Source organism: Puma concolor, chromosome B3 (genome assembly GCF_028749965.1).
Source record: "Puma concolor isolate L17-30 chromosome B3, mPumCon1.1.hap2, whole genome shotgun sequence".
NCBI lineage: Eukaryota > Metazoa > Chordata > Mammalia > Carnivora > Felidae > Puma > Puma concolor.
The window spans coordinates 132267077-132294364 of NC_141672.1; the positions used below are offsets into that span (position 1 = coordinate 132267077).

At 48.6% G+C, this 27288-nt stretch overlaps 1 protein-coding gene and 1 long non-coding RNA gene across 5 annotated transcripts in view; both read left to right on the forward strand.

Annotated features, from left to right (window-relative positions):
- IGF1R (insulin like growth factor 1 receptor) overlaps window positions 1-27288 on the forward strand; it is a 310288-nt gene that overhangs the window by 258779 nt on the left and 24221 nt on the right. For all 4 annotated transcript variants that reach the window (XM_086711440.1, XM_086711442.1, XM_086711441.1 and 1 more), the window contains exons 8-18: window positions 453-691; window positions 3404-3571; window positions 3728-3932; window positions 9292-9575; window positions 11038-11174; window positions 11656-11815; window positions 16680-16782; window positions 17558-17628; window positions 22242-22471; window positions 22783-22893; window positions 26833-26992. In XM_086711440.1, coding sequence (XP_086567566.1) covers window positions 453-691; window positions 3404-3571; window positions 3728-3932; window positions 9292-9575; window positions 11038-11174; window positions 11656-11815; window positions 16680-16782; window positions 17558-17628; window positions 22242-22471; window positions 22783-22893; window positions 26833-26992 — 1868 coding nt within the window. The remainder of the gene's footprint in view (window positions 1-452; window positions 692-3403; window positions 3572-3727; window positions 3933-9291; window positions 9576-11037; window positions 11175-11655; window positions 11816-16679; window positions 16783-17557; window positions 17629-22241; window positions 22472-22782; window positions 22894-26832; window positions 26993-27288) is intronic.
- Window positions 3939-8400, forward strand: LOC147580386 (uncharacterized). Its single transcript, XR_015252846.1, has 2 exons — window positions 3939-7195; window positions 7422-8400. It is a non-coding gene; the product is annotated as an uncharacterized LOC147580386 (long non-coding RNA).

A 27288-nucleotide genomic window follows, 5' to 3' on the forward strand; every position in this document is an offset into this window, starting at 1 on the left:
AGTGGGGGAAGGGCAGAAAGAGAAAGGGAGACACAGAATCCAAAGCAGGCTCCAGGCTCTGAGCTGTCGGCAGAGTCCGACACGGGGCTTGAACCCACAAACCGTGAGATCCTGGCCTGAGCTGAAGTTGGACACTTAACCGAGTGAGCCCCCCAGGCGCCCCAACATTTGCATATATTCTTAAGGAGCAGTGTCTGCAATCCCAGTAACAATTAGAACTTACCCTTCCTGAGGCAGAGGCTGCAGTTCTATAGGGCGTTTGTAACCACGGTGAAACCTGGGACCAGTTGCTTCATTTTCTTCTTCTATAAAAATCCGATTGATTGATTGATTATTTTATTTAGAATTCCTGTTACAGAAAGGGTGACATACTCGGCCCCTGGGCAAGGCTTCTGAGCGCCTCGATGGCAGGGACCGAAACCTTTCTCTGAGCTTCACCCGTTGTCTTTCAGACCTTTTAAAAACGTCACGGAGTATGATGGCCAGGATGCCTGTGGCTCCAACAGCTGGAACATGGTAGACGTGGACCTCCCTCCCAACAAGGACGTCGAGCCTGGCATTTTACTGCACGGACTAAAGCCTTGGACGCAGTATGCCGTTTACGTCAAGGCAGTAACCCTCACCATGGTGGAGAATGACCACATCCGCGGGGCCAAGAGTGAAATCTTGTACATTCGCACCAATGCTTCAGGTATCCATGCACCATCCATCCCACATTTTTCATGAGCTCACTGTGCTTGTTTATCACAGGAACCGGTCAGCAGACCAGCAACGAACGTGCCTATAGTTTTTGTCTACCTTGGACCAGTCTGTCTTTTATGTGCCTTTCTTGTCAATAGATAATGCTGTATCCTTTCTTTTCCCGGTCCCAAAACCCTAGGCTCCTCTGGTCCATTTTTCAGATTCAGTAGTGCCTTCCATCACTCACCTGCCCTATGCCGGTGAGCCCAGGTCCTCCAGGGTGCTGGCTTGGTTTTTTTGGATGACCCAGCCAGGATCCAACCCCCTATAGCTTACCCTTCTTGTTTATTTTCCCTTTTTTTTTTTTTTAAGTTTATTTTGAGAGAGAGAGCAGGGGAAGAGCAGAGAAACAGAGAGAGAGAGAGAGAGAGAGAGAGAAGAGAGAGAGAGAGAGAGAGAGAGAGAATCCCAAGCAGGCTCCACGCTGTCAGTGCAGAGCCCAATGCAGGGCTCGATCTCACAAACCACAAGATCGTGACCCGAGCTGAAGTCAGGACTCAGACGCTCAACTGACTGAACCACCCAGGCACCCCCTCTTGTTTATTTTCATCGTTGAACCTCCATGATGATTTGGTGTTCCGGACTTTCACATGGCTTGTTGGTTTTTTGTCTTCATTCTGTAGGGACAAGGGTTCCAAGGAGGTAGACAAAATTTGGAAAACATCAGACAGAGTATGTTGTGAACATTCCAAGTATTCACTGGTGAAAATGTTCCTCCTTTCTTTGTCTTCATTTCCTTAACCACCTCATTTCTCAACTCCAGGATCTGGAAGTAATGAAAGGAAACGTTTGTGCATGTTAGCCAAGCATATAAAAACCGGCTTTGAAGTAGGAAAATGCACATCATTTCTAAAGACAATGATACATATTCTTGGATGGGAGCTGTTTTTTAAAACACCCATAAGGTAGCACAAAATATGCTGAAATGGCAGAGAGGGTGAGGGAAAGCATTGATGGGGAAGACCTTTGGCTCATGCATTGCCTGCTTTCTCCTCCCTTCCCCTGCTCCATCTCTAGGATCCCGTAAGGGGTCGCAATCATGTCACAGACCCTGAAGTGTTTAGAGAAATAAATCTGGCACAGGCTTCTGATCCTGGGTGTGGGGCAGTGTGGCAGAGATTCAAAGGCAACAAAACAAGTTATTCTTCTTAAGGTTTGGAAGTCATTTATCGTGGACAGCTCGGGAAAAATAAGAATTTTTCCTCATTATGACAAATACTTAAGAAATCTATTCCCTTTCCCCATAGATGGAAAACTAAGCACCATACAAATTGAGCCACTTCCCTATATTTTGGCCCCTGTCCTTACAAATGGTAGGGTCAGATGGGAAACCTGGTCCTTTGCCTCTGCTTTTTTGTGACACTTATCATTGAAACATCTGGGGTAAGCTGTTTTTTTCTTGAAATACTTGATTTTGGAAACCTGAAAATGGCTGAGCATTCAGTGGTTATGTTTCTCCTGAAAAAGCTGGCACTAGTCACAACTTTTCCCCAAAGCATCATTCCAGACAGGTGTTCAGAACCTTGTGTATCATGTTACGGGCTTTGAAGTAGCTGTAAGGTCTTTGCCCCTTTGAAATTTTAAAGCGGCTTGAGGGGCGCCTGGGTGGCGCAGTCGGTTAAGCATCCGACTTCAGCCAGGTCACGATCTCGCGGTCCGTGAGTTCAAGCCCCGCGTCGGGCTCTGGGCTGATGGCTCAGAGCCTGGAGCCTGTTTCTGATTCTGTGTCTCCCTCTCTCTCTGCCCCTCCCCCGTTCATGCTCTGTCTCTCTCTGTCCCAAAAAAATAAATAAACGTTAAAAAAAAAATAAATAAAGCGGCTTGGGTGACCATGTTGTTTAAGTGACCTACAGTGGAGAGTTCTTTTGCACTTGGGAAAACCCATGAAAATCGGTGTTTTCTTGTGAACCCAAGGAAAGTAAGATTTCAGTGGTCCTGGGATGTGTTTGCCCTTCATACACAAGACACCTCTGAGTTTGGGTTTGGGTTTTGGTTTCTGTTTGGGTTTGGGTTTGGGAGACAATAGTAAATAAAGCTTTACCAGATTATTATGCTTTGCCTATAAATCAATGTTCTTTGGCTGATAACAGTCCAATGTTTGCAGTCAGGACTCTGTGTGTATTTGAGTTTGCAGACTGCTTCTCCTACTCTTGTGTCAGTCATTCCACTGAATGCGGTTATAGAATTGAGAGACGTGCGGGCCCTCTATCTCCACGCTTCTCACACACATTCCAGCCCTTTCCTACTTCCTCTCTCATTTTGGCATCTTGCCATGTTTATCAGAGCTCCAAAATCTCAGATGAAACGTAAGTCAGTCCGTTTCACCTCTTATCAAAACTGCCAGAGTCCAACACTTTGGAGAATGGCAGTTGTAACCCATGAGAAAGACCCGGTGCTCCAATTAGATTCGAAGTCACCCATTGTAACCCTGGTGTGGCCCCCACAACCCTGTCTCCATTTGCAGCTCGGTCCTGTTTGTTTCCACAGAGGTGACCTGAGGATAGAGACCATACAGAGAAGCGATGGCGTTTAAATTCATACGATTTCAAAACAGGGTTCCGTTTTCATGTCACGCGTCCGCGCCCTCTCCTTCTCTGGGCCACCCCCACGGCTTCTGGTTGGTTTGCGGCGAGTACCTGACGGCCTTTTTCCCTCTTTCCAGTTCCTTCCATTCCCCTGGATGTTCTTTCGGCATCAAACTCCTCTTCTCAGCTCATCGTGAAGTGGAACCCGCCGTCCCTGCCCAACGGCAACCTGAGTTACTACATCGTGAGGTGGCAGCGGCAGCCCCAGGACAGCTACCTTTACCGCCACAACTACTGCTCCAAAGGTGAGGGCGGAGGGTGGGGGGACCCGCAGCCCAGCCCCCGTCGTCTGAGCGACCCCGTGAAGCCGGCTCCGTTCTCCATTAAAGGCGCTGACAGCCACCAACATCTGTGACTTGCCTTTCATTTCCGCTCCTGTTGGCCTTCTCTCTCCCGAGCAGACAAAATCCCCATCAGGAAGTATGCCGATGGCACCATTGACGTCGAGGAGGTGACCGAGAACCCCAAGACCGAAGTGTGCAGCGGAGAGAAGGGGCCTTGCTGTGCCTGCCCCAAAACCGAGGCCGAGAAGCAGGCGGAGAAGGAGGAGGCTGAGTACCGCAAAGTCTTCGAGAACTTCCTGCACAACTCCATCTTTGTGCCCAGGTACCTGCATCCTTTGAAAACGTCCCCAGGCTGGCGCTCCCCAGGCAGGTTCTGTTGCTTTCTCTCCAGCGGGGTGGTTTGCAGAACCCTAGAGCCATCAAGGGGGAAACAACAAAGCAAGGTGTCCATTTGGTTGAGTGGAGGGCCTGTGGAAGCCCGGTCGCCCTGGAGGGAAGGGGAGGGGGCCGAGGGCTCATGCTGTCGGGGGCCGTTTGCGTGATGATGCCGCTGCCTCAGCCACACAGCCTCCCGCAGAGGGCAGGTGGGCTCCCTTGGCTGTGGGGACAGGGAAGGGCACTCTGCAAGGTGTAGAGGAGAGCCCCTCTGCCCCATCCCACTTCTCCCTGCTGCCTCTGGAGCCTGGCTAAGGAGGAGTGACTCAAGAGGCAGAAAACCAGAGTGAGCTTTGAAAGGGGTCCAACTTCACGAGGGCGCCTGGGTGGCTTAGTCGGTTAAGCGTCTGACTTCAGCTCAGGTCGTTCATGAGTTCGAGCCCCCGCATAGGGCTCTCTGCTATCAACGTGGGGCCTGCTAGGGATCCTCTGCCTCCCCTCCCTGCTCCCCCCACTGGCTGTGTCTCTCTCTCTTTCAAAAATAAATAAACATTAAAAAATGAAAAATTTGGGTTTTTTTTTTAACAATTTTATTTTACCACACTAAAAAATAGTATAAAAAAAGTGGAGGGGAGTCCAGCAGAGTAGCCCTGTGATGTCTGTGAAAGAGACGGAAACAGAGTAGTGGTCCTCGTCTCCCTCTTTCTCCTGAAAGTTTATAGTGTGGGGGTACCTGGGTGGCTTAATCGGTTGAGTGTTCAACTTCGGCTCAGGCCATGATCCCACGGTTTGTGAGTTCAAGCCACATGTCGGGCTCTGTGCTGACAGCATAGGACCTGCTTCGGACCCTCTCCCTCACTCTCTGCCCCTCCCCCACTCATTCTGTCCCTCTCTGTCTCTCTCTCTCTGTCTCTTTCTGTCTCTCTCCTCACTCTCTCCTCTCTTTCTCAAAAATAAATAAACATTAAAAGAAATTTCTAAGAAGATTATAAGGTGGAGTTTGCCTCCTGCCTGAAATGTGGACAGTGAAACTGGATTCAGACCAGTGCTGCTCCTGTGAGCTGCAGGTTCCTCGGTCCCCATAGTGCCCCAGCCTCCAGCCCCCTGCCAAGCATGTTCTCAGATCACTGTTCTTCCTGCCACCGACCCTGAGAGGCACCAGAAGCCTGTGGCTTCTGTTTATTCTGTAATTACCTTGCCCTTAAAGGCTTACTTAGGTTGTGTCAATAAAGTTGCTTTTAAAGTGATTTTCTCTGTCAAGTGACCTTCCTAATGTTTGTGTAATAGTCAAAGATAGCCATCTTACTTTGAAAAATCATGAAAATATGAAATAAAGACCTTTTAGAGTGCAGGCATCCTTTCCTTTTCAGAATGAAGCCCTTCGTCGCTTAGTGGCTGTCTGCCCCTCCTGTGCTCTCTAGGGAGTTGTGAGAGCCCACGGTGGGTCCTCTTGACCCGCCCCGCTGCAGATGCTCCGATTTGCCTGGTAGATTATAGGGCTGCGGTTCAAGTGCTAATCCACGTTGTCTGTATGTCACGCGTAGTTCCAAGAATAAGAACGTTTGAGGAGCTCAAAGATGAGAAACTCGAATTCAGGCTTAGCGACTTCTCCAGCAGCCTAATTAATTACCAGTCTATTTGGGAGCTGGCCCCCTCTTGCCACACACCGGGGTTCCTGCCCTTGGTGACATTGCCTCTCAACATGGGCCATCTCCCCCATGCCAGCAGAGGCTCAGCTAGTGTCCCTTCCTGTGGACACAGAAGAGGGTGAATTGAGAGTGTCCCAAACAGGCTGGGCAGGAGTTCTCTTGTTTATTCTCCAGCAAAAGCTATCGGCTACGTTGCTGTCCCACTGACTTGCCAGAAGCTCAGGTTGTGAGTCCAGGCTTTGGGAAAGTTTTGCTAAAGGGCCCCGAGCTTTCAGTTTGTAGTTTCAAGGCAGTACTTTTTTTTCCCCCCTCATTAGATGTGAAACACAAGATCGGGCAATGTGAAAGCAGAGTTGTGGTTGACACAGATACGATTAATGCGTCGTGCTTGTGTTGTTGAATTCAAAACTAAGTTTCTCCCGTGCCAGATTCCCCCTGATGAATGCCTGCTCCCTGACATTCTCTCTCCTAGGACAAGTCTGACCTGCTAGTCTGTCTTCTCATAGGAGGAATATAGATACCATATTAGCTTTTGGTGAGCAGCCCCAATTTATAAGAACTTCATTTTTTTTTTTTAATGCCTCCTACCGAGGGCATAAATCTGATGTCCACACAATTTGCAATAGAATTTGGGTAGAAGGAATAGTCTGTGTGGCAGAATGACTGAATCATCAAGGAAGGTTTTCTGTTTTAGAACTAAATTATCCAAAGATGATTTTTAATTCTTTTAATTCCTTCTAAGAACAATCTATTGGGGGGGGGGGGCGCTAAAACCAGTCAAGTTAGATTTAGTATGTTACATATTGTCCAGTGTGTCCCATGTGGTTTGAAGGTTTGAAGTAGAATGGACAATAGAGTTTGTAAAGTGCTTTCTGGAGTCAGTATTCGGTGGTGAATGCCTTTTATTGACCACTGCCTTCATTTTTTTTTAAAGTTTATTTATTTATTTTGAGAGAGAGAGGGAACATGATCAGGGGAGAGATAGAGAGAAGGAGAGACAGAATCCCAAGCAGGCTCTGTGCCATCACCGCAGAGCCTGACTCCAGGCTTGAACCCACGAACCACGAGATCACAGCCTGAGCTGAGATCAAGAGTCAGATGCTTAACCAACTGAGCCACCCAGGCTCCCCTGCCTTCATTTTTTAAATCACATAGTTGGGTTTCAGTAGCAAATGTTGGCAGGTGTTGAAGAGTGAAAGATTTTCCGATGGAGTAGGTTACGTGATGGAGTGGGAGTGGTTTGGAAAGCGGACGGTGATGCTGTCGTTCACACCATTTGGAAATGTGGCTGTTTACAAAGAATCATGGGCATGCCATTCTGCTTGTGCCATACCTTGTCTTCCTGATAATGTCCCATGTGGCCTCCCTTCCCCCAGTCCCTAACTCGGTGCCATTAGTAAGAGCTCTGTAGTCTCCAAAAGTGTGGTGTTTAGAAATCAGCTTGACTGAACTTGATGGTGTAATCCCAGGTAAATGGGGATGGGCTGCAGGAGGGGTTTGGGCACAGGATTATTTGCAGTGGATTAAGCCCAGGCAGCTTCTTTCTTACAGATGTAATTGGGTGTTGTGTTGGTTTTTTTTTCAACGTTTATTTATTTGTGGGACAGAGAGAGACAGAGCATGAACGGGGGAGGGGCAGAGAGAGAGGGAGACACAGAATCGGAAACAGGCTCCAGGCTCCGAGCCATCAGCCCAGAGCCTGACGCGGGGCTCGAACTCCCGGACCACGAGATCGTGACCTGGCTGAAGTCGGACGCTTAACCGACTGCGCCACCCAGGCGCCCCAGGTGTTGTGTTGGTTTTATGTGTTGCATTGGTTTTGAAGAGAATGTAGGACGTTAGTTCTGGTAGGTTCAAAAAAGGTCTCCCTAGTAATTAACGTAGTTTCTTGTGTCCTTCTGTTCCAGGAAGGTTGTCTGGTGTGCAGATTGTGAGGACAGGAGATTATCCGCCTCGTTTCCTAATCTTTCCTTCCCCAGTATTATGAAAGTAAATGCAGTGGGGCCATGAATACACGGCCGGACCCCGCGGTTCTCTGCCTGGCGGAAGGAGTCTATCTGGGTTGAACAGTTCGTGTTTGGGTGGGGCCTAGTGGGTCACTGCACAAGAGTGGTGATGGCGTTTGGGCCGGGCGGACTGGGGAGCCAGAGGCCCTTTCCCCAAGCGCCCTGCTTTTCCTTTCCAAGTTTTTCACTTCATGGCAAATAAGGACCCACGGGAAGCCTGCTGAGTGGCAGTAAGAGCATGAATGGCTTCCCAGGTGCCCTGTCTCCCTGTGGACCTTCCGCTTTCTCCCCTACATGAGAACTGGTGAGCATTCCTGTCTTCTGTTCTTTCTCCTTGCCTTGGACTCTTAGTTTTCTTCCAGATGAGATTTGTTCTGTTTGCTCCCCGCCCTTTGCCCGTGCACAGGATAAGTGATGCCTGCTGACAGCCTCCGTATGGAACGGACAGCACCCTCTTCCCCACTGTTTCCGGTGGCTGACCTGAGGGTGGCTGTTTCTTGTCTGGGTGTTTACTCTCATGTTCTGTTGCTGTTGGTTCCTGTAAATGCTCGGAGCTTCTTTTTAAGGCTTTTTGGGGGAGGGGTGACTGGGTGGCTCAGTCAGCTAAGCGTCCCACTTCAGCTCAGGGCATAATCTTGTGGCTCGTGAGCCCCGTGTTTTGCTCTGGCTGACAGCTCAGAGCCTGGAGCCTGCCTCAGATTCTGTGTCCCCCTCTCTCTCTGCCTGACCCTCCCTCCCTCCCTCCTTCTCTCTCTTTCTCTCTCTCTCTCTCTCTCTTTCTCAAAAATAAACACTAAGGTTTCTTGGGAGAGCCCAAAACCATTTTTTTCATTCCACCCCCCACCCTGCAACGCCAGCTGTTTGGACCGTTCGTCTGCCCTTTGGGGTGTAGACATTCTTTTCTTTTGATTTGTCTTTTGCTGTCCTGTTGCTTTGTGTAGCTGTTGTTCTAAGCCCTAGTCAAGTCCACGGCAGTGACTCTGCCCCTGTTAAAGCAGAGCCTTGGAGAGGCCATAGGAGGTCACTGCTGAGTGGGAGGCAAAACCAGGCTGGAAAGACCTCCAGGAGTGTGAGAAATAGAGACAACGGGGTCTCAGAGGAAGAGGGGGTTCAGCGGGAGCCCCAGAGGGAAGGGTCAGGGGGTCCAAGCAAGGGCTCGCTGCCTGGTATCTTTATTTCCACAGTCAAAGGGGGCCGGTGAAGCCACCACCACAGGCCTTTGAACCCCCTCTGCCCCCTCCCACCTCACCCCCTAATAAACCTTAGTGTGGCCAGCAAGTTGGGTCACCGTTAATGTTTAACCATAAGGTCTGTGGACCAGGGAGCATGGACATTGTGATGAAACAGCCAGGATACTGCAGAGCCAGGAGTGGCTGAGACCTTTGTTTGCCTCTAGGTACAGTTGAGTCACTACTCTGGGAGCCAGGGGGGGCAGTTTGTGTGCCGATTCTGAGGTTTGCAGAGTAGAGAAAGCAAAATAAATAACGGAGGAAATCCCCGTATTACTTGTTGGTTCTCATCCAAAGGGTCTGAATAGTTCCTTTTATCCAAAGTGAAGATTTTTCTTTTCTTTCCGGTACTCTAACCCAAGTCATAGAAAGGACCAAAGAGGCAGAAGCACTTACCAGCCAAGTTTCTCTCTTCCTGACAGACCTGAAAGGAAGCGGAGAGATGTCACACAAGTCACCAACACCACCATGTCCAGCCGAAGCAGGAACATCACGGTGGCAGACACCTATAATATCACAGACCCCGAAGAGCTCGAGACAGAATACCCTTTCTTTGAGAGCAGAGTGGATAACAAGGAGAGAACTGTGATCTCTAACCTCCGGCCTTTCACTTTGTACCGCATTGACATCCACAGCTGTAACCACGAGGCTGAGAAGCTGGGCTGCAGCGCCTCCAACTTTGTCTTTGCAAGAACCATGCCTGCAGGTATAGTGTGATCCGACTCGCCCCGCTCCTGACTCACTCACAGCCCAGTGGAGAAGCCTGTGTTTTGTGGACACAGAGTCGAACACCCCGGGCGATGACCCTTAGTCTCCATCCTGCTCATTAAGAACGGTGGTCACGTAGGCAGCATGGTAGACCAGCAGCTCAGGGAAGGGAGTCTGTCTGCTCCTAATGACATCATCTCCATCCCAGCCTGTCTATACAAAGTACTCAGGAACAGGGAAGCTCCCTTCAGGGTCAACTCTCTTCCTCCCCCTTGGTGCCTCGCGGCCCTTTTCCCCATCTGTGCACAGGTCCCTCCTGAGTTCTGGGGTCAGGAGGAATCAGTTAACTGCCTTGACTCAGAGTGACTGTTGCTTCTCAAGGTCAACTGCTGGAGTAGCCTTTAGTCCTCCTATTTGGTCTTTGCGTTCCCCTTGGAAGTTAGAAGCTGCCTGTTACTCAGACTGCCATCCATCTTTAAGGACAGGGGGCACCTGGATGGCTCAGTCAGTTACGCATCTGACTCTTGATTTCGGCTCAGGTCTTAATCTCATAGTTCGTGGGATTGAGCCCCGTGTCCGGCTCTGCACTGACAGCACAGAGCCTGCTTGGGATTTTCTCTGTCTGCATTTCTTTCTCAAAATAGACAAATAAATTTCTTAAAAAAGGAGAGGTGAACTGCCCAGTTCTCTTTCCTGCCAGGACAGCAGGTGGTAGAAGGAGCCCAGAAGTACTGGAGTCTAGCAGGGGGGCTCAGTCCTGGGGCTCACACGCAGCACGTCTCGAAGCAGCTGTCAGCCTCCCTGGCCTCAGTTTCCCCACCCTTCCAGGAGAGCCCCAGACCAGCTCATTTCTCAGAGCCTTCGCCAGCTGTAACTTGCAGTGACTCTTGCTCACCACTCGGCTTACTGCTTTAGCAAGAGAGCAAACACCCAGCCTTCCCTGGCGGCTGGAGGAGGAGTTGATGGTGGCTGTGAGGGCTGGGTCCCAGCACGAGCTTCCCAGCGGCTTCCTCAACAGGCCCGGCTTGCGGGCCGTCCTTCATGCCCGCGTAAAAAAGATGCGTTTGCCGTGTGCAGACGCAGACTCGGAAGGGTCCGCATCGCGGCCTGGAGGCTTGCTGCTGCCTCCTCTGCTTGCAAGGCACCTTTTTGATGCTGCTTCTGTTCCACAGCATCGCATAGGTTCCTTTCTCCAGAGATAGCAGGCTTTTTTGCAGGGGCGGGGAGTCTGAGGGGAGGGAAGGGACTGTGGCATCTTGAGCCCCACAGGTCATTAGATTGCTTGGGTTCCAAACCCGGTGCGATGTGTGAGCACCCAGCTTTGGAGGAACCTGTGTGGCCACCGCCCTCAGCCCTGCAGGCACAGCCTGGGGGGAGGGGATTCTTAGGTTAGCCTCCACCCCACCCCCACCAAGGGGTACCCGAATCTGACTTTCTCACTTGTTTAAATTGTTGCGCAGAAGGAGCAGACGACATTCCTGGGCCGGTGACCTGGGAGTCAAGGCCTGAAAACTCCATCTTTTTAAAGTGGCCGGAACCTGAGAATCCCAATGGACTGATTCTAATGTATGAAATAAAATATGGATCACAAATCGAGGTAAGCGTGGGGCGGTGGTCCGTACCTGGCTATGCTTCCATTCCAGTCGATGGCACAGGTCGCCTCCCGGTTAGCCGAGGACTTAACGACATAACCCACAGAGACAAGTCAGCGAGGATTTAGGTCTTTCTGCTGCCCCGCACTCTGCCCAGAGCACTCGGAATATGCGAGGAGGTGGGCTTGTTTTCGCCCTTAAGAAACTATCCCCCTTGCAGAAAGCGATCTTCTGGCACAGAACAGATTGGTCTCAGTAACCCTTAATCTTTCTGCAGCTCTTTTTGATTACAAAGAAAGAAAGAAAAGTTCGTGTAGAACTTGGGTGTGTGTATGGTCACTGGAAGACGGCCATTCAACACTGGGTTCCTTTCCTGCGCTCGCTCATCGGGATCACTGTTGGATGGGACATGAGACACTGGGTAGCAAGAGGCACCCATTTATCACGTGCTCGTGGGGAGTTGGCACCTATGTTTTTTTCCCCCAGGATCAGCGGGAATGTGTATCCAGACAGGAGTACCGGAAGTATGGAGGCGCCAAGCTTAACCGGCTCAACCCGGGGAACTATACGGCCCGGATCCAGGCCACCTCTCTCTCTGGGAATGGGTCGTGGACGGATCCCGTGTTCTTCTACGTCCCCGCCAAAAGTAAGGCTTGCGGAGGGAGTAGCTGGGAACCCCGAAAGCAGGCTGGGCCGGGACCGGGGAAGCCTGGGCTGTCGGGCCCTCTGACTTTCTGATTCCATGTTGGAGCCGAGTTGGGCACATCTCAGAAGGGTCGTGCGTCTGCCGGCATCTCGTTTGGGAGCTCCAGCTGGGCTGCCGCCGCTGTTAAGGGTTCCTACCTCGCTCGTGGGGCAGGGAGAGGGTCAGAGCCCCTTTCCAGGGAGGCCTTTTGAGGGGGCCTTTGCTTCCAACGTGTTTAATGTCCAAAGCATTTTTACAAAGTGCTGAGTTGACCATTCTGCCCCTTGTCCAGTTAGGGCTGCTAGTTAGGGCTCAGATTCAGGGCTTCGAATCCTAAAGGGTGACGGAAATCTGGGGGCCTCCAGTCCAGCCTGTTCCAGGAGAGGAGTCCTTGTGGTAGCATCACAGGCCTTGTCCCCTTCCCTGCCTGCCAGTAAACTACAGATGCACTTTGAAAGCACAAACACATGTAGAATGTGCCCAGTGCTCGCCGGCCGGCACCCAGACTGGGCCATGTTGTGATTTTATGCTCAAACCGTTGACAAGACAGAATTCTTAGAAGGCCGTTCTAGACAAGGATTTCAGATTTTAAAACTGAGTTTTGTAAAATGTGTAGGTACACCAAGGGCCCTATGGTTGGTTGGCCAAGAAAATGCAGTATTTTCTGTGGTGCCGTAAATATTCCTTATCATTTCCATATTGAGTTTCTCTTTCTAACTAGGAACCCAGTTTTTTTTTAAGATTATTTCATGTTCAGATACTGGGGTCAAATTTGGCATAACACTGCTCCTTACTGCCCCACATGGAAGCACAGACCCACCTTGCTTACTGGTGCTACTTTTGGGTCCAGTGGATGGTCCCCACCCCCCTGGTCCCTCCTAGTATCCACCTCTTTGCTGCCCTGATTTGCTGTCTGAGGTTTTTATTTTTATTTTTTTTTTATTTTTTAATGTTTTATTTATTTTTGACAGAGAGACAGAGACAGAGGGCGAGTGGAAGAGAGGCAGAGAGAGAGGGAGACACAGGATCTAAAATAGGTTCTGGGCTCTGAGCTGTCAGCACAGAGCCCCATGCGGGGCTTTAATTTATAAGCCATGAGATCATGACCTGAGCCAAGGCTGGACGCCACTCAGGCGCCCCGAGTTTTTAAGTTCTGGACTTCAGCCATTCCAGCAGTCCACCTGGTTAGTGCCTAATAGCCAAAGACAGGTATTTGAAAATCCTAATAGTACAAATATCAGAAGAAGAATGGAGTGAATAGAACTGCAGACCTCAAGGTAGCATTTTTATGAGCCTGGCCCTGTGCCTGAGTTCAAGTTTTAGGGGTAAACAGATAGCTGAGGCAGGTTATTCCATCAACTAAAGTAGTCTGAACTCCCCATGGGGTCCACTTACCCTGCTCTTACCAGTGTGCCTGTGCCACCCAGTCCAGTGCTAGAACCTTCACCATAGTTCTGTCTAGAGTAGCATCTAGCTTCCTCTTCTCCCCTCCCCTCTCCTCATCCCTTAGGAACAAGAGCCTCAGTTTAGGGGTCGGTCGAGCATCAGGCTGCGACCTTTGAAATAGCAGCTCTGACTTACCTTCAGAGAAGGCGAGGCCCTCTGTGCCATGGCTACCCCATCTTTAACCCCGTGAGTGCTAGGTTCCCACTGGAAACCGGGAGTCCCTCTGATGGACTCTTTCCAGCAGAAGTTGACGTCTACTGCAGGAAAATTAAATCTGCATGCCCGCTTTGCTGCTGGGAGGTTTGTCCTCATGTCAGACAAGACTCTCGTGTCCCAGTGCAGTGTCTCTTCCTCCTGTTTAATCCTCAGAGGAGACAGAAGCTTTACAAGGCTTTCTGGCAACTGCTCTCCTTTAAGGAGCCCTTCATGTGCTTGAAAACTATTAAATTACTCTCCAGACTTTTCTTCTCCAGACTAAATAATCTCTGGTCTTTTGGCCCTTTCTTGTAGCCCCAGTCTCAGAGACCAATTTTCTACCCGTCTAATCATTTTGTTCTTCTCTGGCTGTGTTCCCGTTTGTCCATGTCCCCATTGAAATGTGGGACTCAGAAAGAACACAGTACAGCCTGACCGGTAGTATCAGTGATACAAATATAAGAAATAGTCCTCAGGAAGAAAAACTAAAACTCTACTGGCTTCCCAAAGGCAGTGATAACTTGAGAGTATTTTCAAGAATTGGAAAATGCAGGAGACTAAATCCATTTCTGAGAGCTATCTGATAAAAAATGTCTTTAATTTTTTTTTTTTTTATTTTAGAGAGAGCATGAGCAGGGGGAGGGGGGCAGAGAGAGAGAGAGAGAGAGAGAGAGAGAGAGAGAGAGAATCTTAAGCAGGCTCCATGCTCAGCGCAGAGCCCAACACCAGGCTTGATCCCATGACCTCGGGATCATGAGCTGAAATCAAGAGTCGGACACTCACCCGACTGAGCCACCCAGACGCCCCCAAAATGTCTTTAATTTTAAAAGTACAATAGCTTGGGGCTCCTGGGTGGCTCAGTCAGTTAAGCATCCAACTTTGGCTCAAGTCATGGTCTCACTGTTGTGAGTTCAAGTCCCGTGTCAGTCTCTGTGCTGACAGCTCGGAGCCTGGAGCCTGGAGCCTGCTTCGGGTTCTGTGTCTCCCTCTCTGTCTGCCCCTCCCCTGCTCACGTACCTCAGACTCGAACTCCTCGTGCACAAAACCAAAATCACAGCTGCTACCCTCAGAGTATCTCTCTGGCCTCTGTTCCCAAGGTCAGTGAGTGGCACCATAATCCATGCCCCACCCAAGCCTGGACCGTTACAGCCATTCCCCACCTTTTCTTTCTCCCCAGCCACCCATTTCTCATTCAGCAACCCCCACCCCCCACCCCCTGTCACATTGATTCAGCCTCTCGTGTGCCACTGAAATCCAGCCCCTGTTGCCACCACTTCAGGTGCTTGCTTTTTGGGGCAGCTCTGAGCTGTGGGTACAGGAAGCCTGTACCCTCCCAATCCCAGGACCATGGCTTACCAGCTGCCTGTGTGACCCTTGGGGAGTTCAGGTCACCTCTGGGAGTCTTCTTCTATAGAAAAGGACCAGTGGTCTCTTTGTGAGGTCTGGGCTAGATAACGCAGCACAAACCAAGGTCCCCGCCCCCTGGCCCAGCCCCTCCAGGACCCGCAGTGCCTCCTCCATGCTGCCAGCCCGCTGCAGGCTGGCCTCACGCACAGCCATCTCTCCAGACACAAATCTGATCGGTTCACTGCGGGGCCTGAGAGCTCACACCGGCTGCCTTTCATCTGCAGAATGAGGTTCAAACTGCTCAGCTTGAACAGGCCCCTTGGGAGCCAGTCTCCAGTATCCTTTCCAGCCGTTCCTCTGCACTTGGAAGGCTTCCCCTGGCTCCCTTCTCGCCTCTCCCTTCCTCTCTGCATCCCTGCAGTGTGTGCAGCCCACTTTTTTCGGTTCTTGTGCTACCTGTGGACACACTCATCTCCCGCATCCAGGAGAATCTTCCAGAGTATGCGTCAGCATCCCCAGTGTCCAGCCTGGCTCCTGTCATATGAGGGCTGGTGACAGTGAGGAGCAGGTGTTTCGGTCAAGCTTGTAATTAGACCCAAACATTTGGGGAGAATTCAGAGCAATTTCGGCAAGGGGTGCCATCGAGTTAGTTGTGGTTTTTTTGGGGGGGGGGGGTTTGTTTTGTTTTTTGTTTTCTTTTTAATTGTCTATGAAACTATCTTAACAGATAAAGGTCAAGGCACCCAGGTGGCTCAGTCAAATGTCTGACTCTTGACTTCTGCTCAGGTCATGATCTCACAGTTCATGGGAGCCAGCCCCGAGTTGGTCTCTGCACTAACAGTGAGGAGCCTGCCTGGGATTCTGTCTCTCCCTTTCTCTCTACCCCCCACCTGCTCACACACACGCACTTTCTCTGTCTCTTTCTCTCAAAATAAATAAACATTTGAAAAAATTATCTTAGGGGAAAAAAAGGGGGCACCTGGGTGGCTCAGTTGGTTAAGCATCCGACTTCGGCTCAGGTCATGATCTTATAGTTCGTGGGTTCAAGCCCCACATCAGGCTGTGTACTGACAGCTCAGAACCTGGAGCCTGCTTCAGATTCTGTGTCTTTCTCTCTGTGCCCCTCCCCGGCTTGCGTTCTGTCTCTCTCTCTCTCTCTCTCTCTCAAAAATAAATAAACATTAAAAAAAATTCTTCTTAAATAAAAACAAGCATCAGTACCACTTGAGCACTCTTTATGTAAAAATCTATTCATTTTATTTTAGCAAATTTATTTATATATATATGTATACATTAACAGTCACTGAATTGCATACAAATATTATTTCACTTGAGCCCACCATTTGAACTGTTATTTCAGAATACACTGTACGTTTTAAAAAAAATATTTACTTATTTTTAGTAGAAAGATAGCACACGAGTGGGGGAAGGGCAGAGAGAGGGGGCAGAAGATCTGAAGCAGGCTCTGTACTGACAGCAGAGAGCCCAATGTGGAGCTCAAACTCACAAACCATGAGATCATGACCTGAGCCAAAGTCAGATGCTTAACCACTTGAGCTCAACACCCGGGTGCCCCAGGAATACACTGTACTTTAAAAATGACTATACTCCTCAGTACACACTTAGTTTATCTCCACCCCCCTCCCCCCCCAGATAACTCAGAGGTTTTTGCTGTGTCCTATCCAATACCATTTACCTTCAGAATTCCTAGTTTGTGATAGGGCAGTCAAGGAATTTGGGGGGATTTTTTTTTTCATATTTCCAGCTTAAAAAAAAAAAAAAAAGAGGACCAGCTTGTTCACCCAGTGATATTTTATCATTTCCCTTGTCTCGGCAGTAACATATGAAAATTTCATCCACCTGATCATCGCTCTGCCTGTTGCCGTCCTGCTGATAGTGGGGGGACTGGTTATCATGTTGTACGTCTTCCACAGAAAAAGGTGAGAGCCTCCAGGAAAAGCTCAGACACTTTTTGTGGCTGTGTGCTCTGATGATTTGAACCTGAGTTCAGGTACGCGATTTGAGGATTTTGAGGAAATACCCCATGGGTCGGGAAACCTGATTTTCCAATCACTGCTCTTCACAGGAAAAGGGAACGTTTCCTAACGAGTCAGTGACAACAGAAAATATATCTCAGGCCGGTAGGGTTTGTCCCCTTGCTGGTTGCACCCTCAGATACCGCTGCTTATGCAGAGATTTTCCAAACCCAGTGTCCCAGCCTTTTCTATCCAGTAGACCTTTCAATTTCCAATGAAGTAAAGAAACAGTTGTTTGTTTTTGGTTTTTTGTGTTTTTCTTAATTTGGGGGAGAGCGAAAGGAGGGGAGTGGCAGAGAGAGGAGGGCAGACAGAGGATCTGAAGTGGGCTTTGTGCAGACAGCACAGAACCAGAGGTGGGGCTTGAACTCATGAACCATGAGATCATGACCCTGAGCCAAAGTCAGACACCCAATCGACGGAGCCACCCGGGCGCCCCAAGAAACAAATGTTTCTTACAAGGCTTTCATCCAAGACCACTGAGGAAGCCCAGAGCCCTGTTAGCAGATGTCTTCGGCCCCAGGTCAGATGGGGGAGTGTAGGTGAGGGTCTGCAGGCAGTAGGTGCCCCTTGCTCCCTTCCTCGTGATACTTAAAACGGGATAAATAAAGCTGATAGAGCGAAGATGAGATGTGTGCACGTCGGGGTTTTTTTAACCTGAATTTTTTCCTTCTTACAGAAATAACAGCAGGCTGGGGAATGGAGTGCTGTATGCTTCGGTGAACCCAGAGTACTTCAGTGCCGCAGATGGTAAGCAGCTAAGCTCCGGACACTGCCTGGACCCAGTCAGGTCCCAGACTAGGGAGCTTTCAGGAGTGCGGCTAATTTAGGGAGAAGAGGTTTGCGTTATTTGACGTAACTTTGGCTTCAAATATGTCGTCGTTAACACTTTCTTTAAATTTTTATTATTTTTTTTAAGTTAATTTATTTTGAGAGAGAGAGAAAGAGTGAGTAGGGGAGGGGCAGAGGGAGGGGGAGAGAGAGAGAGAGAGAGAGAATCCCAAGCAGGCTCTGAGCTGTCAGCGCAGAGCCCATCGCGGGGCTTGAACTCACAAACCGTGAGATCGTGACCTGAGCCAAAGTCAGACGCTTACTGGACTGAGTCACCCAGGTGCCCCCGCCCCCTTTCTCTTTTAAATCAAAGTTTTGAGCAGTTCACTGAATATGTCGAAAATTCTGGGACTGTATGGGATGCTCCCAAAGAAAAACAGTCTTCAGAGACAACTGGTCAGCACAGTTGTCAATTTACTTAATTGCCTGAGATTTTATGCTAGGATGACAAAAGTTGTTTAATTGTTGACATCTAGTCAGAGGATACGCTGCAGCTGACCAAATAGTTCCTTTAAACTTGTTTCAGCCTGAGTTTCGTATCGCTATGATGGTCTTTGATCACTCCTGGCTTCTCTGCATTTTTCTGTCTTGGAGTTTTTCTGCTCATTCCCTCCTGACCGGGCTCCTATGACTTATACCCTCACGGCCCATTCACATACCCTTGGGTAATAACTCATGAGGTCCATTTAGTTAAGTGACTGAGGTCTGACTTGGCAGTTGGGTTCTATTCGATGGTTATTTCGTTTTTTCCTTATTTACTGTCTCTTCTCCCTATTGTGCTTGAATCCAAACCTTTATAAGTAAGTCCAGGCCGGGCACTGGTCCTGGGGTCTAGTGATACTGGCACTTGCCGGGGGCTTTTACGAACGCTGTTCCCTTTGATCCCTGTGTCCCGGTAAGGTGGCTTTTCTAATGCCCGCCTGTCTGTAGGTGAGGCGGTGAGGTTCAGAGGACACATGTGCATACTAGGTGGTTGAGAAGTCAGGATGACATGGTCTCTGGCATCTTGTCGACCGCAGGGAAGCTGACCCACAGGAGGAGCTGGCTTGGGTCCACCAGATGAACGAATGAGTACATGAACTCAGGGAGGTGTGTTTAGAAACCGTGTGTGGCCTCCTTCTTGCTTCAGGTGAAGTGAAAGTTGGTGTGCAGGACGTGTGAAATGGAGTTGTGATTATTCTGATCGATTACCCTGAGTAAATGGAAAACATAAGAAAACACACTGATGCTTTAAAAGCACTATATAAATGTGTAAAGTTTTGTTATGATTTCTCTAATAATTTCTAATTCAGTTCTGTTTACAGCAAAGCCGATCAAAAGCAGCCTCCCCTGAATGGGAATCAAGTGCAGAATAAGGACATTTCTTCCTGATTCTATAGAAGTCTCACAAAGTTGTATTTTTTAATGTCTTTATTTTATTTTTATTTTGAGAAAGAATGAGGAGGGGAGGGGCAGAGAGAGAGAGAGGGAGAGAGAATCTCAAGCAGGCTCCACACTGTCAGCACAGAGCCTGATGCAGGGCTTGACCCCGTGAACTGTGAGATCGTGACCTGAGCCGAAATCAAGAGCAGGACGCCTAAACAACTAAGCCAGCCAGGTGCCCCACAAAGCTGTATTTTTAATAGGCATGTAGGTATGTGTGTATATACACATACACACATACACACACACATATTTCTGTACTCCTTTGATGTATGTATGTATATAAGACATAGAGAGCATTCTGGAAGGATACACACCAAATTTAAAATAGTAGTTACTTGTGGAAAGTATTTTTTTCTTTATTAAAAAAAAAAGCAAAAAGATTTTTATGCATTGCTTATATAATTAATAGCTTTTTTTTTTTTTTAAGTCAGATAAGGTAAGGAGTCATCACACACTTAATGGAATTTATGAGGAAATGCAAGGCCACTTTCCTTCTCTGTAGAGGTGGAATAAGGCTATTCCAGAGAATTTGCTCTGCTTTGAAATAAAGCACAGAAGACTGGCATTTTGTCGTTTTGACTATGAAGTGTCCAGGAAGCTTAGAAAGAGCATTAATACAATAATATCAGACTCTAATGGTGATTTGAATGCAAATTTTATATCTTTCCAGAACTACTTTCATAATATGCCTTGATTCGCCTTTAAAAATAAAATAAAAACCAGGGGCGCCTGGGTGGCGCAGTCGGTTAAGCGTCCGACTTCAGCCAGGTCACGATCTCGCGGTCTGTGAGTTCGAGCCCCACGTCAGGCTCTGGGCTGATGGCTCAGAGCCTGGAGCCTGTTTCCGATTCTGTGTCTCCCTCTCTCTCTGCCCCTCCCCTGTTCATGCTCTGTCTCTCTCTGTCCCAAAAATAAATAAAAACGTTGAAAAAAAAAAAATTAAAAAAAAAATAAAATAAAAACCCAACGCATTGTCACCCAGGCCAACAACAGGTAGGAACACGGTCACCTCATTTGAACTTAATTTAGTCGGCCATTTGACAAGCACCTTATAGTTAGTCTCCTCGAGGGGCGACAAAATGACATTGCAGTTCGAAAATGCTTTAAAAACTTCTTTCTCCAGAAGCTATTCTGCACGTCACCATTCTCCAGAATATACCAAAAATCCCCTCTAGGGAAGTGCTGATAACATTGTGCACATAACCCGTTGCTGGCTGGCGGGGCTTAGGACCTGCTGGCTCGAGTCAGAGCTGCTGGGTTGAATTTAGAGAAAGAGATTGCAAGTATTGACTTCAGGGACCTCCCAAGGAAGGAATGGGATTGGTTTTAACTCCGTGTTTTATGGTGTGCTACAGAGTTAATTCTGATTAAAAGCAAGCCCGGATTTTCGGAGATAAACGGATACAGGCGGTTTCTCTTTATACTTTCTGAGGGGTATTGTGAAGAGTCTTATCTACTGGCTTGTCTTGCATACTTACTCTCCTAAGCAAGCCTCAGCCTCTTCTTAGGGGCCGTATGACATCTAAGCCACATAGAAGGTAGACTCCCGTTTACGAAATTCCTAAACTGCATATGTAATGGGAAATACAAAAGTGCGTATGACAGAAAATTCTAGATTGATGAACATAGGCCATATTGGACACTCCTCAGTGGCATAAGTTGGTGGGATCTCCTGGGCCTAATTTATAGACGTCTTTCCTTCCAGACATGAAAGAACAGGAGACCCAGTGGTGTTGGAATCCAGCTGCCAGCCACTGCTTCTCCCACATCCAGCCGTAAGCGCAAGGTTAACGTCCAAAAGCATACAAGCAAACACAGATGCCATCGCAGCTCCCCAGTCCTGCATTTCTGAGCCAGGACCCCTTCCTGGTATACAGTGGAGCCTGCTGGGAATCCCCCTCTCCGGCAAGGACAGAAGCACACACAGCATTAGAAGGATGTCCTTATAACTGACATTTCTTAGGGAGCTAATGGAACAGGTTGCGGTTGTTTTTTTCTTTTTCTTTTTCATTCTGCCCATCTGAGTTGTGGGATGGATCCTCTGTATTGTTTTCTTTTCTTTCTTACCTCCCTTCTCCCTTTTCCTCTTTCTTTCTCCTTCCTGCCTGCCTGGAATTACTTCTTTGTTTTCTTAAACCAGATTGACTGAAAGCCTTGGCTGGAGAAGTCATGTTCAGGCTCTGTCTTACCATGTCCCAACTCCCAGCCCCTCAACCCAGTTGTGGGCGGTCCCTGAGTTCATGGAGCTCAGGCCAGGGCCCTGGGGAGACCCCTGTGCTCACCAGCTGTCCCTCCACCTTGCTCACCACTGATGGTCCTTGGTGCCAGAGTTCAGCAGCTTCTGTTCCTGTATAGACACCCCAGGGGCTTCGGTGAGGCTGGAGACACTTGTCTAAACTAGAATAGTGCTACCAATAGAAATAGAAGGCCAGTCCCGTATGTAACCATAAGTTTTTCTAATAACCACGTTTAAAAAAGTATAAAAGAAACAGGTGAGGGGCACCTGCCGTGGCTCAGTCAATTGAAATTCCACTTCACTTAGGTCACGATCTCACAATCCGTGAGTTCAAGCCCCACATCAGGCTCACTGCTGTCAGTGAAGAGCCCACTTCAGATTCTCTGTCCTCCCCTCTCTCTCTGCCCCTTCCCCACTCATGCTCTCTCTTTCTATAACATGAAAAAACGTTAAAAAAAGAAGTGAAAAAATGTTCATGATACACGTTATTTAACCCGGTATGTCCAAAGTATTATCAATTTAAATAGGTAGTCAGTCTAAAAACTATTAAAATATTTGCGTGATTTTTTTTTCGTACTGTCTTTGAAGCCTGTTGTGAATTCTATACTTAGCGCATCTCAAATTGGATTCCTTTGTGGTTCTTGTGTGCTGTTAGGATCCTAAAATTACCTCAGAATCCTTGAAGACTTGAAATACCAGTGTGTGACTGTAGCTGTCTTGCAGAAATTTCAGGACAAGCTGTGTCACTGTTTCCTGATGTTCTCTGTGGACTTCAGGAAGTGGCATCTTGTATTCTGGTTTCCCTCAAAAGCATCTTCTGCCCAGGGGCTCCCTGCCTTACCTGTTTCGGTTCTGGTTTCTTCTTCTCCAGTGTATGTACCTGATGAGTGGGAGGTTGCTCGGGAGAAAATCACCATGAGCCGAGAGCTGGGGCAGGGCTCGTTTGGGATGGTCTACGAAGGAGTTGCCAAAGGCGTGGTTAAAGATGAGCCCGAAACCAGGGTGGCCATCAAAACGGTGAACGAGGCCGCGAGCATGCGTGAAAGGATTGAATTTCTCAACGAGGCTTCAGTGATGAAGGAGTTCAATTGTCACCATGTGGTAAGAGAATGCCCTGAGAAGCCAGAAACTGATGCAGGGAGAACACCTCAGTGGGGCCCCCCAGAGTGTCAGTGGCATCACTTGGGGGTTTGGTGTCTCGCCCCACCTTCCAGAGTTCCCCGTCACCTCACTGTTGGCCCTTAGACACCTGTGCACTAGCGGCTCTGGCTGTGGTGTAGACCCCGGCCAGTGGGGGCCCTGTGGCCCGCACGTCTGGGCTCTGCAGGTCACAGACTGTTCTAGCAGCCTGGATGGGGACTGTCACGGGCAACCCTCACCCTTTGAGTCCTTCTCTCTGTCATTCCTCCCAGGTGCGGTTGCTGGGCGTGGTGTCCCAGGGCCAGCCGACGCTGGTCATCATGGAACTGATGACGCGGGGCGATCTCAAAAGTTATCTCAGGTCTCTGAGGCCAGAAATAGAGGTCAGTTTTGGTTTTCACGGACTTCATACGTTACCTATTCTTTCTTTAGCACCTTCCCACCACACCCCCCCCCCAGAAGATATTGTGTGTTTATTTTTTTTATTTTTAAAAAATGTTTTTGAGTGTGAGCGGGGGAGGGGCAGAGAGAAGGGGAGACACAGAACGGGAAGCAGGCTTCCGGCTCCAAGCTGTCAGCACAGAGCCCGACCCGGGGTCAGACTCGCAAACCGTGAGATCATGACCTGAGCCGAAGTCAGATACCCAACCAACGGAGCCACCAGGCACCCCTGTGTCTTTAAACCTGCTTACTTTTCAACATTGAATGTTTCTTGCTGCATGCTTGGTTACAGGTCCTTTGTATGAAAGATGTCCCCGACTAGAGAGAGACCTCGAGCTTTTGTGGGAGCCCCTTGCCATTTCTCAGATACCCTTCTGCTTAACCCCTCTGTGCTCCTGTTCTGCATTCCGCCCCCCTCTAGTTCCCTCCTCCACCGCAGACTCTCCCTGACTTCTCCCTGCTTCTGCACAGCTTCCTCCCTGAAGCCTTCCCTGCTCCCCCGCCCGGAAGGCAGGAACCCTCCATGACTGCTCCCCTAGCACCAACTCTCTCTTCTGTGGTCCTCCGAGTGGATTCCCCTTCCACCCCATCATGTTCAGCTTTTCCTCCCAGGCTCCGAGCGCTGCCCGTTCAGGGTCCGTGTTTGTGGCAGGCAGTCCTTCAGTAAACGCCTGTCAGAGTTCAATGTTAGGTTGACGTGATTCTTGTTGCTGGTGTGGTTTCCCACCCGGCTCTGTACACATAGGTGCCCCCCTATTTACAATCCCCCTCCCCACACACGTCCCTTCCCCCAGGCTGTCAACAGTCTGAGCCTTTGAGACCGGGAGGCCCTGTTTTCTCGAACTCTGCATCCACATGTCAGGCTTGATCCTGAGGCAGAATGATAATCGCCTCGGCTGCACATTGTCTGCTTAGTCTAGTAAAAAAGACCAATTTGTGTTATGAGCTTCAACTTGTAAACCTGCTGAAGTCCTCTGCAATTTTTCATTAGTCACTGTGGTGTCTCCCCGTCTGTGGCATGAACCCACAAGGCAGCTTTTTAGCATATGGAAGCATGACTCCAAGTGAGTCACTCTAAGAATAAACTCGTAGATAAATACTTACAAATAATACCAGCAACATCTGCCTTTCATTCGACCCCCTCGGTGGGTCTGAAGGCCTCACTTTCACCCTGACTTTGCTCTGTGGTGAGCAGGCTTTGCATCTGCTTGTATTCCCAGAATACTTCCCTTTTGAATCTCTACAGCCTTTCCCTGTTTGAGCCTAATCTTTGGTTTTCTTTTCATCTACAACTTAATTATCTCCCAAGTAGTTGTTCCTTAAATTTTAGTTCTGAGCACCTGTTTGCACGGGGCTTCCTCCATTCACAGCAGATGATTGTCCTTGTGGTTCTCTGAGGGTCACGAGGCCAAGTGTGGCCCGAGGCCCTGAGCAGGATGATTTACAACACACACCCACCCTCTGCTCTACAGCGTGGCTCCCCAGGTCCCCTGGATCGTAAACTGCCCCACTTCTGTAATACACAAGCCAGCATGAGGGAGAAAAGCTTCATCAGATAGGTGGCTCAAGACACGGCAGTGTATTTCTTATCAGATTCATGCAGACATCTGAAAAGTATGAAACGCTCATTCCCTGCGTCCCCGATTTCAGGCACAGAATAAACGTTTGGAAACACGTCGTCTCCGTCCCGGCTTTGCTGCAAGCTGTCTGCCGTCCTCAGGCAGCTGCTTCGGGCCTCCGCACCTCAGTGTCCTCGTGTGTAAAATAAGATGGTTGGACAAGAAGGTTTCTGAAAGTCCCTTTTCCAGATCTCAAATTCACTTTTAGATGTGTCAGATTTAAACTTGTTCTTTCTAACTCAGGTCAAGGATAAAAATATGTATGCTTGTCCTGCAGATTCATTATACTCTATTTGGCATCTTCTCCCCAAGTTAAGATTTGCTCATTTACTTTGCTAAATGTGGGTGTTTGTGTATACATGCCTTCAGTAGCTCGAAGCGGATTAAAGATTTCCGCTCTCTGAAACGCCTGAAAGAATGGCAGTGTGGCACCATGAACTGATGAAATGTCAGCCCTCTCTTCCACTATGTATAATCAGATTCCTTTTATTGATTCTATCCTTCATGTTAACTATGAATGACCACTTCTTTTTTCTTAAAATTTTTAATGTGTATATTTGAGGGAGAGAGAGAGAGACAGGGTGCAAGCAGGGGAGGGGCAGAGAGAGAGAGAGGGAGACACAGAATCCAAAGCAGGCTCCAGGCTCTGAGCTGTCAGCACACAGCCCGATGCGGGGCTCACACTCACGAACCGTGAGATCATGACCTGAACTGAAGTCAGACGCTTCACTGGCTGAACCACCCAGGTGCCCATAAATGACCACTTCCAGTAAACACATATACTTAATACTCCACAGCTTAAGTATTATGAGCATCAACTTAACAGTTCACCTGAAGATTTCCTAGCATACCATGCACATCTAAAGCCCCAGAAAACTTAAAAGGCAACGGTGGGTCCTGAGACAGAAAAGCTTGTCTAAAGGAGACTCCCATGTAAAAAGAAAGTGCTGGTTTGGGCTTACCCTTGGGGACATCATGTCACTTCCCCCAGGAAACTCCGTGATAAGTATTTTAAACCACCAGAGGCTGTCTTGATAGTCTCTTCAGAATGTAAACATACGTCATGTGTAGGGAACTAACCCACAAGTGCTTTGGAGGGTTGTTATACTGCTTCTAGAAGGCAGCTTTCAGCAGAAACCAGCACATCACTAGGCAAAGCCAACATCCACTGAGCACAGACCCTGGCCAGGCACTGGCAGGCACTTTCCATGTGTGGTCCCAGCTCATGCTTCCGGCAGTGACCCCACCCAGGCATGCTCTTCCCCTGGCACCCAGGGTTTGAGCCAGGAAGGTGGCGCTTTGGGACCTGTCAGAGTAATGTGGCTTTGCAGTGTTGTAACAGATGCTCTGTAGTCAGGGAAACTGAGGTAAACTCTATCGCACAGCACAAGCAAGAGGTGGTTAGTATCTAAACTGTGGCGGGCTGATTTGCTCTGTATTTTTTTTTTTTTTAGATGGAGAGATTTTGGCACATGTTTTATATAAGCTTTTTTCTAAATGGATTTTTTATTATTCTGAGGTTTTTCTCTTTAATTCCAAAGCCCTCCTCTACAAAGAGGAAATGCTTATCATGTTACGTGTCCCTGTTTTACATTGATCCCCCTCCAGAATATGCTTCATCTGGACTTAAATTAATTGGCGAGTGCCTGTTTTCCTTGGTGCCCACAGAAAACAACAACCCAAGGAGTGCCACGTTGTGAAGTGAAAACGTTAGTCCTGATACTTTTGTACTTTAGATGAAAGTTAAAGAGAAAGAAAAAGATCGGATACTTGATAACGATGCTCACATGGGAAATAAAGCATCCGGTGTCCATTTGGGAAACACATTTACTTATTTCCACACAGCCTTTGTAATATTCTCTCGCTCCTTTCACCTGCACTTTGATTATAGACAGAAAAGGAACATACAAACTAATAAAAACTTGAGTAATCAAGAAATCTTAATATCTGAAATTGTTAGTTTCACTTTAAATAATTTTTGCCCTACCCAAAATAGAAAATGCTGGTCCCAAGTTGTGCTAATTAGCATTTCTCTCTGCAACTCTGTGTGATGTGGTCAGCGGGCAAGCGCATGACTTTACCACGAAGCAGATGCTATGGTCTCCATAATAATATGTTCCTTCTGAGCAAGTCCTGTTTCTTAGTGGACTGACCTGTGGTGCTCAGATTGAACAAAGATGGATTTGCACACCCTGGAGGAATTAGGGTGGGGGACACTCCTAAATTCTCACGTGAAATTTTTTTTTTTTTAATCTCCAACAGAATAATCCAGTCCTAGCACCTCCAAGCCTAAGCAAGATGATCCAGATGGCTGGAGAGATTGCAGACGGCATGGCATACCTCAACGCCAACAAGTTTGTCCACAGGGACCTTGCTGCCCGGAACTGCATGGTGGCTGAAGATTTCACGGTCAAAATCGGAGGTGTGTTCTTAGCTTCCCAGGTCTGAGCAGGAGCTAAACTCACCCACATTTCAGAGACCGAGCTGGCATTCACCCACCTGTGAAGAGGTTTTCCAGTGCATCCCATGAGTACAGAGTCTTGTACTTGGGAATAACTTGGTTGTCTCCAATTGATAGTCAATCACAAACCTGACTGGGCTGGCTCAAATCCCTATAGCACATGTGGGCACAGCAGAACAGGCAGTGGACAAGGATGAGCTGAGGCCATGGTCTCTGAGGTAGCCTCTCCTGGCATTTGGGGCATTTTTTGGCAGAAG